Source organism: Neurospora tetraspora (assembly GCF_033439725.1).
Source record: "Neurospora tetraspora strain CBS 560.94 chromosome Unknown B0H65scaffold_7, whole genome shotgun sequence".
Taxonomy (NCBI): domain Eukaryota; kingdom Fungi; phylum Ascomycota; class Sordariomycetes; order Sordariales; family Sordariaceae; genus Neurospora; species Neurospora tetraspora.
The window spans coordinates 1817325-1831092 of record NW_026944389.1 but is presented as its reverse complement, the minus strand read 5'-3'; the positions used below and the strand labels follow the sequence as shown (position 1 = coordinate 1831092).

The 13768-nt window shown below is 52.0% G+C and overlaps 3 protein-coding genes across 3 annotated transcripts; 1 reads left to right on the top strand and 2 right to left on the bottom strand.

Moving 5' to 3' along the window:
* Positions 1-651: 651 nt before the first annotated feature.
* Positions 652-1764, bottom strand: B0H65DRAFT_290935 (HIT-like domain-containing protein). The gene has a single exon (XM_062823009.1). It carries the CDS (start codon positions 1556-1558, stop codon positions 668-670), a length of 891 nt encoding a protein of 296 aa, XP_062678490.1. The 5' UTR covers positions 1559-1764; the 3' UTR covers positions 652-667.
* A 1606-nt stretch (positions 1765-3370) lies between these two features.
* B0H65DRAFT_580152 (uncharacterized protein) lies at positions 3371-4824 on the top strand (the record flags this gene model as incomplete). The annotated part of the gene is made up of 2 exons (XM_062830786.1): positions 3371-3780; positions 4203-4824. The coding sequence occupies 2 exons, from the start codon at positions 3371-3373 to the stop codon at positions 4822-4824; spliced, it is 1032 nt and encodes a 343-aa protein (XP_062678489.1).
* Positions 4825-10988: 6164 nt separating this feature from the next.
* On the bottom strand, positions 10989-13551 carry B0H65DRAFT_445348 (adaptin N terminal region-domain-containing protein; the record flags this gene model as incomplete). Its single annotated transcript, XM_062825738.1, has 3 exons — positions 10989-13232; positions 13307-13449; positions 13512-13551. The coding sequence occupies 3 exons, from the start codon at positions 13549-13551 to the stop codon at positions 10989-10991; spliced, it is 2427 nt and encodes an 808-aa protein (XP_062678488.1).
* Positions 13552-13768: the final 217 nt, after the last annotated feature.

The window sequence follows — 13768 nt, the reverse complement described above, 5'->3', positions numbered from 1 at the left end:
GGAAGCCCCATAACAGGACCAAGGTGGTGTGGCATCTTGGCCATTCTTGAATATCTATTGCTGAGCTACCGTCCACAGTTCTACATCAAGTCGACATCATCGCTGACAGTCAAAAGAGTGTAAACATGAACGTAAACAAGCAGCGTTGGAGAAAACCCCAACACCGAGCAAGTGGCTATGTTGTCGGCTCCCAGGAACCGGAAACAGTGAAAGTGCCCATAGGTGGCCCCGACACCTCTTCCTGGTGTTTCAACACATCACAACAAGCTACGTTGGCCGGACAAGCTGATGCGGGGAACAGTCGATGATACAGATTTTTGTCAGTGTTTTGTCTCGTTTTTTGTTGTGGTGACATCTCCTCCAACTGCGCCTCCAACTGCGCGACTCCAACTCTCTCGGGCGAAAAGCAACAGGCAGTGGTGATGCATAGCCAGCCGAGGTACTGCACCGCGACCACCTTGCATGCTCGAACTGCTTCGTACCGACGCAGATTACGAAGAGCTCCCGTTTTGGTGCGGTCAAAAAGTTGGAGACGTACCCCTCATCACCCTGGGCACGCCTGGGGTATGGTTGACAAAAGTTTTTCCACACAAGGGATTCCTGTCGACCCAATTCGAACCGCTCGTGCCTTATAGGTTTGGCGCGAACGTCATAGGTTGTACAGAGTTCACTCCTTCTTCCATTGCTCAAATTCGGTCTCAAGGTGTCTCTTGAGCTCGGCAAATTTGTTACCGAATTCCTGTCCACAGCGCCAACAAACAAATCCCTTGGACAGGTTTGCGTTCTGGAAGGATGTCTTGCGTCGTTCGTCATCCTCGGCGAGCGGGCAATCCTCGAGAGGAATGAAGAAGGGCGTGTTGAAGCTGTTGTAATGCTTCCGATGCTTGACCTTATCTGAATGCATGTCGCACGATATGATGTGCACGTGAAGATGGTCCATGGAAGGGTGGGCATGCACGCCGATGCGGATGTCCGACAGGTAATCCCGGCCTTCCGGAAGTTGGTCGAAAGGGACACCTTTATCCATGGCTTCGTTGCGTGCTTTGCTCGAAGCGGAAAAGGTTGACAGCTTGCGTTTGAGCTCGGCAGCAGCGAGGCGGGCGGCGCTGGCAGCTTCGTCTCGCATCATGGCAAGGAAGTCCCTATCTTCGAAAGCTTGGTGCGGGTGCAGATCGTGATGAGCGGGGGACCGGGGGAGGAGCAGAAGATGGACGGTGGCCTTGGGGAAGGCGTCACGGATTAGAACCGTCTTATCCGTCACGCGGATAACCTGCTGGGGGAAGCGGTCGGGATGGTCAATGTACTCAACCAAGGCACCGCTCCATTTTAACTTGGTTGTTTTGCCTCTCGAATTCTTGTGCGAGGGGGAACGAGCGCCGGCTGATGACCGACCTGAGTAAGCGTCTGGCTTGGGTGCTTTGGGCTTGGGCGCCATCAGCTCAGCAAAGGCATTGCGCTTTTTGCTTTGAGGCCCGGAGGACGTTTCATGCAAGCCATGGCTGCCTGGTGCTGCCGGAGATTCGGAAATGTCTTCTGGGTCTTCAGCAACTTCGGCCATGATGTGCGTGCAGACGGCAGGTTTTTTTTCCTTCCTTCTTTTTGGGTTGTGAACTGGACGACGCGTAATTGCCACCAGCCGGTAAGGGAATGCTCTCTTTTCCCCGTGGGACAATGAAAAAAGGATGGCAAAGACAGGTAGATGGGTCAGGACGGCCACCGGCGAGGTTGGTGATGCTACTGGCAAACCGCAGAAGTTGATGTTTGTTCGACGAGTGACGTTGGAATTGGCGTGACTGGGTACGTCCCTTTTTGGGCAACGATTGAGCGGACACGAATCCGGTATTCATGATTGGTCAATGCTGTGTCATAGTGGGGCCTTTTCCAGCGTCCAGCTGGGGCAAGATCCACTGGCACCTGGCAGTTTGGTTTTGGTGTAAGTGTTAGTGCACCTCCGCCGGACGCTCCTTTAAGGAACCCCTGAGCTAACAGGGTGAGGAATAGGTAGGTAAACAGAACTTGGACAATGGAAGACATGGAAATTACAATAAAATAGTCTTCCCCCGGGCGGAGCCAAATCCAGGGGAGACAGTGAAGCGCCCACGAGTCCACATCTTAAGCCGTGAAAAGCTGGATCCACATCCAAAAGAGAAACACCAACAAAAACATCACCAGATATTACCAGACATTACCAAATATCACCCTCCAGTTCAGATTCCTATCATTATCCGAAACAATCCCAAATAACTCTAAACAACGCTCCAATCGTCTTTATAATCTCTACCTCTTCCATCTACTATCGCCAGCCCCCGAAAGGGGGTGCCATGAGGGCCCCATGGTATAGCGGTGTGCGGGGACGCCCAAAGCACTGCTACTGGTGTAAGTAGACTACGAGTTCGAATCCTATCTGTGACGCTCTTTCTTCCTCTTTCTTCATCTTTCACCCTGCAATGTGACTGTCGTAAACGCGTAGTCCCCCTTACTGCTAACATCTCTCAGATCTATATTAACTTGTCCGAACTGGGGAGACCGAACTGGGGAGACCGAACTAGGGAATCTGCTCACAAGTCCTGTAATGTCAGTAAGGCAAAGAGATTAAGGCATGGGTAAGTCACGGGCTATCCTTCGGAGTAGGCTCAGGAGACTCGTTCTCTAGAGACTCAGGGTGGGGTTCGCACTGTAAGTCCTGAACTCTTTTTTTTGATACTTTTTACATGTATCATTACATGAATGAAACCCTGTGAATGAAAACCTTGTCAATCAATCAATCTATCCTCCCCTCAATCGCGGCGGTCCATCGGCACCAGTGTTCTTGCGGGGTCTGCCGCGAGGCCTTCCTGTACTCCCTGCTCTGGCTGGAACGCTACCGGCTCTCCCTGAGGCACTGCCAGCTCTACTGCCGGGCGACTTGGACAATGGAAGACATGGAAATTACCATATTAATCTCGATGATGAACTATGCCCACTGACCCAGATAGTTTCTCTGTCATCTTTCACCAGTCACACTGTTTTTTGAACCTTGCAATGGATATCCTTTTTCAGCCGTTGAGAGGGTCTGGACAGTTTGGTGTCTCATCCCATCGCAAGCATGAAAACCATCGATGGTGGACAACTTTGAGGCTTCATCAAGAGCATCACAGATGTGTCCGGGACAGCCCTTGTTAGTCGATGGGCCTGCTCATGGCATTGAATAGGCTAACGATGAATATCCCCTACAGAAGCAACAATCTAGCATAAGTATATGCTATCACCCTTGGGTTCTCTTCTTCCATGAAGAAAAGGACATATGTATACAAAGAAGTTGTCGCCTTACAGCTTGAACGCAACACTACCACAAACATTCGAGACAACCCCCAGGTGGTTTTGAGAAAACATGGAGTCAACCGAAAGCAGTTTCGTTATTGTATCTCCGGAGAACAGTCTCTTCATTGGATCTCCTGAGAGAAGTTTTGTTATTGAGTCTACCGAGAGCAGTCTTGTCATTATCCATGACTACTTTGACCGACCACCCCCCTTAACACCTGGGGAGTACTGTGGCAGCCGTGAGTGGGAGATACTCAACTCATCCAGCAAGGGTGCAACAACAAGTCAGCTAGTCGATGCGCTCGACATCGTCACGGACATCCTCGACAAGAAAAATATCCCTTACGCCGTCATGGGAGGTTTCTCTCTCCAACTTCGGGGAATGCAGGGTGTTCGTCAGAATGTTGACTTGGCAGTCCCATTATCCATCCTCAACACTGACGCGAGCGCATGGCTCACCATCTTCAAAGACGAGCTAAGGTAGGCATCAGCCGGCATCAGCCTTCCCTTTTCATCTCATCTTTGCTGCCAAGGCCGGTTGATAAGTCGAAAGTTCGGACCAGGTTCTCAACAATTCAGTGGGCTCGTGGTTGAGCGACGTGATGGACGCATCACGTCGCTCAACCCGACCGTCGGGGCTGTCAGACGTTCCCCCCGCCCTGGCAATGCCTGGGTCCTGGGGAGTTGTCACCTGGTAAAGATCCGGGGGCAATTGCGTCCTAGTACCATGTGGGCTAGGAGGCTCGTCTGACAGCTAGTGTTACAGCTGGCGTCTTCCGGCTACGCAAATAAGGCTCTTCTACTCCTTTCCAGCCGTCTCACGTCCTACGTTCGATTCACGCCCACTCCTCTTTTTTTGCACTTTTTTTTCTGGTCTGGGTTTGTCGCTCACTGTCTGACAGGATCCTTCGGCCCTCGGTGTTTCTCTCAGGAGTCAAAGATACGACACACAAGACCATCTTTGTGCAGGTCGGTGATCCCGATAGCGACGACAACACCACGCATTGGGTACGAGTCGATCTGCGGTTTTTCGGCCATGAGCACTCATCCGACACGAACCTTGGCCAAAGCCTCCTCCCAGTACTCGAGGAGTTCGAGAATGAAAGGGATCTCGTTTCCTCGCCCCTCTCACTCGAGAAGCAGTACCACTGCCTGAACGTTGGATATGTTCTTCATGACAAGCTTTGCATGATCAGGAGATCTTCCACCGAGCGAGACATTGCCGATGTGACATACATCCTCTCTGGACACCTGGTAGAAGTGGGCGATGTTAGCTGGATCGACATGAAGCTCCGAACGAACTTCTTGGGCTGTTATGATGCCTTGTCGCCGAATGACCTCATGACGGATTACTTTGCAAGGGCATTGTCGTTGGAGGGGGATTACCTTTGGGATAGGTGGACCACCATACAGAAGAGCGAGGGGAGCAAGCCGGTGCCTGAGAACAAGGAATGGTTTTGGACAAGGTTCTTCCGTCGATGGTCAACACCGTCGAAGTCTTCGTCCCAAAAGGTAGCGTCCTAAAACGTCACTGCTGAGCGTCAAGGTTGCCTTGAGGAAGGTAGGAGAGAGATTGACCAAGGAAGGGTAGGAGCATCCGGGAAAGGAAATTATGGGTAGGAATATCTAACGCAACTCAAATCACTGGCGATACTCCGCATAAGTTTGTGCACTTTTGGATGTGTTCCCTTGTACTTTTTGTGCGTTTTGTGCCTTTTTCTTACACACCTAGGGGTCGAGGTCAACTTCCTTGACCAGTCATCTTGATGTTCCGGCGATTGTTGATGATGTCTCGGTGAGGATTTCTGCAAGTGCTATCGGCGTTACCCACCTGCCCTAGTGTACCTTACGGCAGAATCGCTACATTGTTATGTGACCTGGGTAAACAATCTTTGTCATGCATGCAGCTCATGTCGTTAACTCCGGGTACAGGAAATTCTTATCAGATAACTAATGGCAAGCTCTTTTTTTTTGTACGGAAATGCATCTCGGCAGCCGATACCGGAACCCTTTTTCTTACCATCAGTCACTCCAAATCAATTCCATCAGCCTTGCATTCAATGCTCGAAACACCAACTCATCATGGAAGGGCGCCCCTGATTTCACTGACTGTCCGCGGTGATGGTCCATGGAATCTACACCTACCCAAGATACGCTCTGTCGATATCGACCCTTCGTCCCTTCTCTTGAGCGCCCCGCTCCAGCGCGTTTCCCCCGTCGCCTTCCAATATCGAAGCCGCCCTCATCCCGACGAGACGGCAATATCAATATGGGGAGGAAAGGGCGAGGAAGATTTGATCGTCTTGCCGTTGAAAAAGAGCACCATGAAGTCATCACAGCTGGGTTGGAACTGATGCGCTGGGTTGCAGAGGAAGCCAGCCCCAAGGACGACGGACAAACCACACCACCGTGCTTCAGTGGCTCACTCATACACAAAAGGGAGTTCCAGGCGATGTGTTCAGTTTCAACCACCACCAACGATACTAACAATGGCGAACGAAGAGATGGAGTGGGATATGATCCAAATATCGACGACATCGGGATAAGCCACGGCATGGCCCGTTATACCATCACGAGCGTTCTTTACTTTTCGAATCTCCGTCTGCTTAACCCGCGCCTGAACTTTCCGCAGCCGCCCCCCGCCCATCTGCCAGACCCGGTCGATATCTTCAACTACGTCATCACCTAAACGTGCTTACCTCTACATCTGAGCCCGCCAACCCCGCCCAAAGCCACGATACCTTGTCTGCGAGGAAGCCAGACCATCAACACACCTCACCGGCGCAACCTACCTCGAACCTCAATCCGCTCCTTGCGAGTCAAGGACTCCCACCTCCTGGTCCTCTATCACGAGATCCCTAATCAGAAGAGATCCATATCCAAAACCAGCCGGCATCAGCGAGGAAGCAACAGACGGGCATCCGAAGATAACCAACTCGGCAACCGTGGGAGAGGAGATTGAAATCGAAGAGCACAGCTGGGCAAAGCGACGGCGATGTCGACCATGGGCGAGCATACAGCGAGAGGGATCCCGAAGAACTCCAACTACGACTCGAGCAGGAAGTCCACCAACCTGGCTGCTGGTTGGAAGTGAGGGAGAACTGCTCGGTGCTTGGGAGGGAACATGAGGCCCGAGTGTCACGACCCGGCAGAGATGGACATGCATAGCGGAATCTTAGATCTTGTAGGAGGGCGATGGTTGTTTACTCTTCCAGCCCACACCAGGACATGGCAGCATCCTCTCGACGAATTCATACCCACGCAGCCAAACCTAACACCGTAGATGAACCCACATCGCCTTCCCATCATTGCCCCCACCATCGACATGATACAGAGGAAAAGATACAGTCAATAGATGGTTACAATAAATAAACAACCGTACATTCATACTTCGAACCATCATCACCCCCCTCTTTCCACTAGCATCGGGAACCAACTGCCCGGGCTTGGTAAATGCTTGTAGTTTCGTCCCTGATGCTCGACCATTTCTTCGGTATCCCTAACGCCTCCACGTGCTCAGAGCTGCGTTGCGAAATCATGAACTGTCTGTAATTTTCTGTACTGTCTCGATAAGCCCACACAACTGATGGGAACTCGCTTACGCAGCCGGGAGTGTGTTGACACCAGCCACACCTGAGGAGCCTGTCGGAGTCCCATACGGATTCATGTCGACTGCGGTCTTCGGGCCCCAGGCACGTCTCATTATCGTCAGTAAACCGGCCAGGGAAGTCCGATACATTTTTGAACCCCGAAGTTCACATAGCACAGCAAATGTCTGCTTCAAGACCCCTTTATTATGCATAAATGCCGGTCAAGAAAAAAACCCATTTCTGCAGCCAAAGCCCCGTTGTGTCTTGCCTCCACGTAGGCGCATCGGCCATCCGTTTATGTATGTTCATCGAGATATCCCAACCCGGATGCCCGGATCGGACACACCATTTTTTCATTTCCTGATCTTTTTCTTACAATGATAGCAGTACCGCCAGTGCATCCAGCATGACCAACAAGATTTATCTGCTTTAGATTCCAAAATATGGTCATGAAAGCCCGTCCGAGCCCCGATTCGGCTTCGCCTCGTGCCATCATGCTTTTATATCTGCGGGCTTGAAGGTGAGATGGCCGAGACGGACATCGGAACTTCATATATTCATGACCACATACTCCTAGCGATACATTCATGCGGGAACCAAGGATGCACTCGTCACAAATGACCTGTGTCAAGAGCCAGATTCCCTACATACTGCCGGGCAAAATATTTTCGAGGTTCCATGAGTTTACTGTATTTAAACACCCCATCCCCCACCTATTAATCGAACTCTCTTCTTCCCCTCTTATCAACATCAGGCACACCAACCAGAGCTCCAGTCAAACCCATGTAAGCTACCAACTTCTCTCCTAGTTTCTTTCACATCTCCATCCCATTCATCTCTTCTCTGAACACGCCACTGTTCTCCTCAGAGACAGTACCCATACCACAGAGTCATATCTCCAGACATTTGCACCCAAGAAGCTCCAAAACTCTCTGCAAGTCCGTCATCCATGTCCATTCCACACACTTCCCTCGTTCGTTCTTGCTAACCTCCAGCAGTCACAGTACCCGAGCATAAGCCACAGATTGTCAAGCAAAGATCATCGAAGCCGCCCTCAAACAAGCTGAGTACGACGCCCTCCAATCCCCGTCTCGCATCCAGTCTTTCTTTGGCTCCAGCTAACTTTCTTCACCGAAAAGGCTTCGTCCCCACTACACTTAAGTAAGATACCCAATAACGTTGCCGATATCACCACCTCCGTTACCAAGCCTCTATTAACGCTATCAGTACGATGGAATCCCTTTTCTCCGATATGTTTCTCCTGGCAGTGTATATTGTGCCGTTGATGGTGGTTCTGGTAGGGGGAATGGTGTTGGGGTTTTTCATGATCTTGGCCGTGGCTGGGATTGTATATGTGTTTGTGGTTCGAACCATAGATATGGTTGCCTACGTACGTGAGTTCGTGCGTGGGCGTGGGGTAGCCGATGTGGCCGACCTGGAACTCTCCGATAACCTGGATTGGCTTTCGGCGGTAGACCCGCCGCCAGACACAACGGAGCAGCAGCAGCTGCTGCGGGAGGATGAGGTGGACAGGGCGGAGCGGCGGCGCAGAAGTAACGCGCCGACGCCTTCTTCGACCCGATCCCGCTCCGGTTCTCCTTCTTCTTCTTCCTCTGATTCTCCCCCCGGTTCTTCTTCTCCCCGCCATTATCCTTATTCTTGCCCGCTTTCTCTCCCATGCCCCCATTGTGGGACGTGTGGCACATGCAGGAGGAGGAGGACTGGAGGTGAGTAAGCCTGCCTGATGGTGGTGAGTCTGCTGCGCGGTTCGACTGGGTATGGGAATGGAAGGCAACATGAGGCGAGGATGGCAAATACGACGAAGAAAAAGGAAGACAGATTGTTGGGATTCATATGGAAGCATGACATTGCGAGGGACTGTACCGTTGGTTGTATTATGACTCTCAGATTGAATACTTCTTTGTGCAGGCAGGAGTGTAGAAGAATACAACCGACCATCATCGCACTTCCTGAAGACGAGAAAGACGATCGGTCAGATAACTCAAGAACAAAATCAATCACTAGTGACTAGTATTACGATCCCACCGTTCATAAAGACAATCCCAGTCCGGGCATAGATATTGTTGAAGCTGCGACGTCACCTGGATGAGGAAGTAGTCAGTCAGAAGGACTGGCCAGGCTACGAGATCCATCTGCCAGATGAGAAAGGCGTAGGAGCTTGGCACGGAAGGAATAAATGTATTTAGCCCATCAGGTTGGTCCCAAACTCCGGCTGCTGAAGTTCACGACACAGAAGTTATTGGCAGGAGTGACCCTCTGCGCACCTACCTTTTCCTGACACGCACCCAACATTTAAAAGACATTTGGTGATAATTCCCCACCAAAATAACCACCAATATTTTCTTCAAAATTGGTGTGATTCGTTTGCCTACTTCATTTCCTTATCGGCGTTACTTTTTTTCTTACACAAAATTACCAAGGGCTTTCTTTGGGCATGATTACATTCGCAGCGTCCACCGTTTACAACGTACAAAATGTGTGGCCGATGATCGGAATTTGAATTGAGGGAAGGCTACAGGGAGTTTGGGATTTAATTGACTATGAAGTCATGGTGTTTTTCTTGGCGAAACTAAGAGCAAATGTGGAAGTCTGGTTGAGTGTCTTCAACATGGTCGAAAACTGGGTGCGTGTAGGAAAACGGTGTATGCGCCCGAGGGTTACTCTTTGGCAATCACGTCGGAAAGCACGTACGTGGTTGCTGGACGTTTTTGACTCTGCAACCTGTAAAACATGTTTCCGAGTCTTTACGGTAGGATGAGGTACAGGCAGAGCAAGATAACTGACTGATGAATTGTTGCTTATCGCCTGATGATGCATATATGGCCACCCTCAGGGGGAGCTGGCCGAGGCGGGCATGGGACTGCAGTGATTCATCACGAACTCCGGATCATACATCTTTTTTAGGAACCGAAGATGTACTCCAAAGATGCACCACGGAGATGCACTCGTCTTTGATTGCTCGGATCAAGAGCCAAAAAGGCCGTACGTACGGCCTGGAAGCAATAATCTGGAGGGCCGATGAATTTGATACTTAATCCCCAGGCTCGCCCCCTCTTCCTCTTTTTCTTCCATCCCCAGAAGTACCACCCACTTACAACAATCACAGCTTCAACTCGAAACCATCCAAGTTACCGACTTCTCACCAAGCCTTTTTTTACCATCTCAACCTAGTATACTTTCTCTAAGCATCGCTATACCTTTGGTATACCATCTAAGTCGCCCCTAGCAGGTGAGTATGACACACTCTATCCTCCCGTCTTACACCCAGTGTCTTTCTTGGGCGCCGACTAACTTACGTTCTCCATCAAGAAATTCTATCTTCAACACTCCCGACTCAAGATATCTTCCAATGCCTCAGTATCTATCCCAAGGCCAATACCAACGCCAAGGACAAGATGCTTTTCACCACCACCACCACCACCACTACCACAACCACCAACACCACGACCAAAGACTCCGAAGAGGTCTCCGCACAGCGGACATGGCGGCCAGAAGACGCAGGAGTCGGGCACCGAGTCCCTCTCCTTCCCGCTTCCCGACACAGTCATCGTCACCGGCACCGGCGCCCGGAGGCGGCCACAATTCTATCAACCATCAGACCGGTCCTGGGGGCCATGTGGGGCAATGTGAGCCTCGCGCTCCCTCCACATCAAACTTGAGTGCCGGTTGAGAGTCCGTGGCTGTATGTCGATCTCACTCAAGCCCCAACAGTCACTTTCTTTCCTTGGCCTTCCTCGTCTTCGTGCTCGTCGTACTCGTTTTGTTTCTTGTTGTTTCCATTTCCCCGAGCCTGGTCGGTATCGAGAGGAACTAAGCGGTTTTATTTTGTAACATAGCATGGCAGAACGTTCAGATTGGGTGTTTTATTGTATATGTGGGAAGAAAGAAGAATACAACTTAGTACCCTTCTTCTTCTGGACAGAAAAGAGGATGTGTCGGATAACTCAGGAAGGAATCAAGGACCGATGACTATGATGAGGAGGAATAGGAGCAACATAACTTTGATATCGTCGATTATCAAGAATTCTTCCATGTCGGTTGACCATTCATTCCATACTGGCATTAGGTAGTTGAATGTCATGCCCCCATCAGCCTCGCGTCTTCAGTCTCGTCGCCATCAGACTCCTCTTCTTCCGATGAACTACCCTCCTCTTCATCATCTTCCTCTTCCTCCTCTTCTTCTTCTTCTTCCTCCTCCTCCTCCTCCTCGTCATCTTCCTCAGTTGTTTCCTCCTCTTCCTCTTCCTCTTCTTCACTCTCCTCCACAACCTGCCGTTGCACAGGTGCTGACAAAGGCACCGCCTTCTTACCCACATCCTCCTCCTCCGCAAGCCAATCATCAAGTGTCTTTGTCCCTACTCCCTCTCCCAGACCGTTGGCCTTCGTGGGCACTGACCTAGAGGATCCACCATCCAAAATTTCCAAAGCCGGTACGACTCGCTTCTCACCGTACGTCGCGGTTGGCGGCACACCGGTCTCTCTCAGTCTCGGATCCGGCTGCTTGCCCTCCTCGACCCAGTCGGGCAAGTCCTCGTAGCCTCTGACGCCGTGGACACCAGCGGCATCGGCGAGGACCAGGGCTGAAGAGCCAAGGGTATACCCACGTCTTATCTCCGATGGACTCTGAGCTTGGGGCGCGGGCTTGGGTGCGAGCAGCATGAGCGTCGCGAGCTGGGGTACGCCAAGCAAGGCTTTGTAGAGACGGGTGCGGTCACGGAGGTCGTACGAGGTATCGTAGCGAGCTAAGAGGAGCACATAACTCCATAACTTTGCGATTGGATGGTCATCGTCTTCGAGGAGCTTGGGTGGAGGCCCTGGTTCGCCGTCGGCCGTTTGTGATGCTACGATCTGTCGGTTAAGGTAATGGAGGCAGACTTTGGCGCCGAGCAGGATGATCTGTCGTTTAGCGATCTCTGACTCGGAGGGAAAGTCCTTGAGCAGGATCCGAAGCACGTCAGGGGCGATGTTGTCTTCTCCGTTGAGACCGGAAAACTCGCCTACTAGCCAGATGATGGTGGCGCGAGCGTGTGGGTCGGTGGCCGAGTCCAAGTTCTTTGCCAGCCTTACGACCGTGGCGACGTGTGCAGTTGGGTCCTGCTGGATCAGATGTCGTATCACTGTCAAGCTCTCTGCGGCCAGCGTGCCGTCCAAGCTAGTGATCTGACTGAGAAGCAACCGCAGACACCTGGGTGCAGCTGCTGTGTCTGTGACGGCACAGCGGCCAATGGCCCTGACTGCCTCCCTAACCAGCGCCTTATCGGTTCCTCGGCTGAAATGCTCAAGCTCGTTGAGAATAAGGCTCTTGACATGGGGAGGCGCATGTGGGAAGATGAGGGTCAAAAGCTCCAGCTTGAGTTCCCATACGGGCTGCGTATCCGTTGCACGCACAAGGAAGTGCGAGGCATAGCGAACGAAATCGGCAGATCGGGTAAGGCAGATGGATACGATGTTGAAGAGCGCAACCTGTTGGATATCCTGAGCGCCTCGTAGCAAGGCTATCAATGGCCCAATGGCTGTCTTGACGTACTCGGGTGTGCCTACAGCATCGTAACAGCGTGCTACTGACACCACAACGCCCGAGTTTCGTGACTGGAGGAGGGGTTTGATGCTGTTGAGGAGTAGCTCAAGATCAGGGTCAAGAACAACAATCTCCTGGCCCTCCGAGTCATTATTCGTGTTTGCAGCGGCGTTATCCCCGTAGAAGTCATGAAGATCAGCCGCCTTGTCCTGGGCTTTCACAATTCGGGTCCGTCGCGGGAAGCATTTTCGTGCGTAAACCGTCATGAGTCGCAGTGTTGAGAGCTGGCTCCATTCGTCCATGTCCACCACCATCTTGACCAACTGCCTGTAATGCTTGTGTATCAAGTCCAGTCTGTCCGGGCAGATCTCCAGAAAGGCTGTGACGGCGGCGCCTGCCACATAATATTGCTTGTCCGCCAGGAGTGTCGAGAGGTATTCGAGCAACTGGGGCATCTGGGAAGGGTCGAGTCGGTAACACTTGGGGACTGCCAAGGCAGCGGCTCGGCGCACGTAGGGGTTGATGTCTCCGGTGCCCTTCTTGATCGCCAACGACACAATCTGGCTGATAACGGGTACCCGTATGTTTGACATTGTTCGTAGAGCCAAGGCGCGTACTTGAGGGTTGGAATCCGAAAGCGACTTCTGGATGGTGTTGATGGAGAGCAGGGCAAGGTCGGGGTCCTCCTCGGCATGGTGAATCAGGTAGATGTAAACCAGCTTCTTGATCTCGATATTCGGAGAGGCGACGTTTTTGACGACGGAGGAGAAGAGAGGGTGTGTCTTTTGCGAGCGGTACATCATCTGGACGAAATGCGACCGAGCTGTTAGCGATGGCTCCCATGGCCACCATGGCAGAGGTATAGGATAAGACGTACGGAGATGACCCGGCGCAGACCGTCCAACACTTCTCGTTCATTGCGGCTATCGAGGAGCTTCTTGACCTGGACGCGATCGAGAGGCTTGGAGGAGCTGCGTGCGCTGCGGGCGGCCGAGGCGGCATCGAGGGTGAGCTCTCGGGCTGGAACAGAGACATGTCAGCAGGAGGACATGGTGATAACCTGAAGAGGGAGTCAAGCTTACCGCTCTCTAGCAGCGACGAGATCCTTGCTATTGATTCCATGTTGGGTCAGTGGCTGTATTTCAGCGCACTGGGCTCTTTGTTCGGAGAGCGCGTTCGAGTGGTTGTGATGATTAGTTGGAGTGGACAAAGTTGCGATCCCGGTGCCGCGCTGAGCGCCCAGCAGTGGTGAGCTGTGACGTGAGCTGTGGTGGATTGGGAAGTGGGGAATCCGGGGCAGGAGGGGTCCACTGAGGACCCTACCACGCAGGTACCTTGC

Bases quoted from the DNA above. Each gene is read 5' to 3' on its own strand.
- B0H65DRAFT_290935 (XM_062823009.1), bottom strand. From the start codon at position 1,558: ATGGCCGAAGTTGCTGAAGACCCAGAAGACATTTCCGAATCTCCGGCA.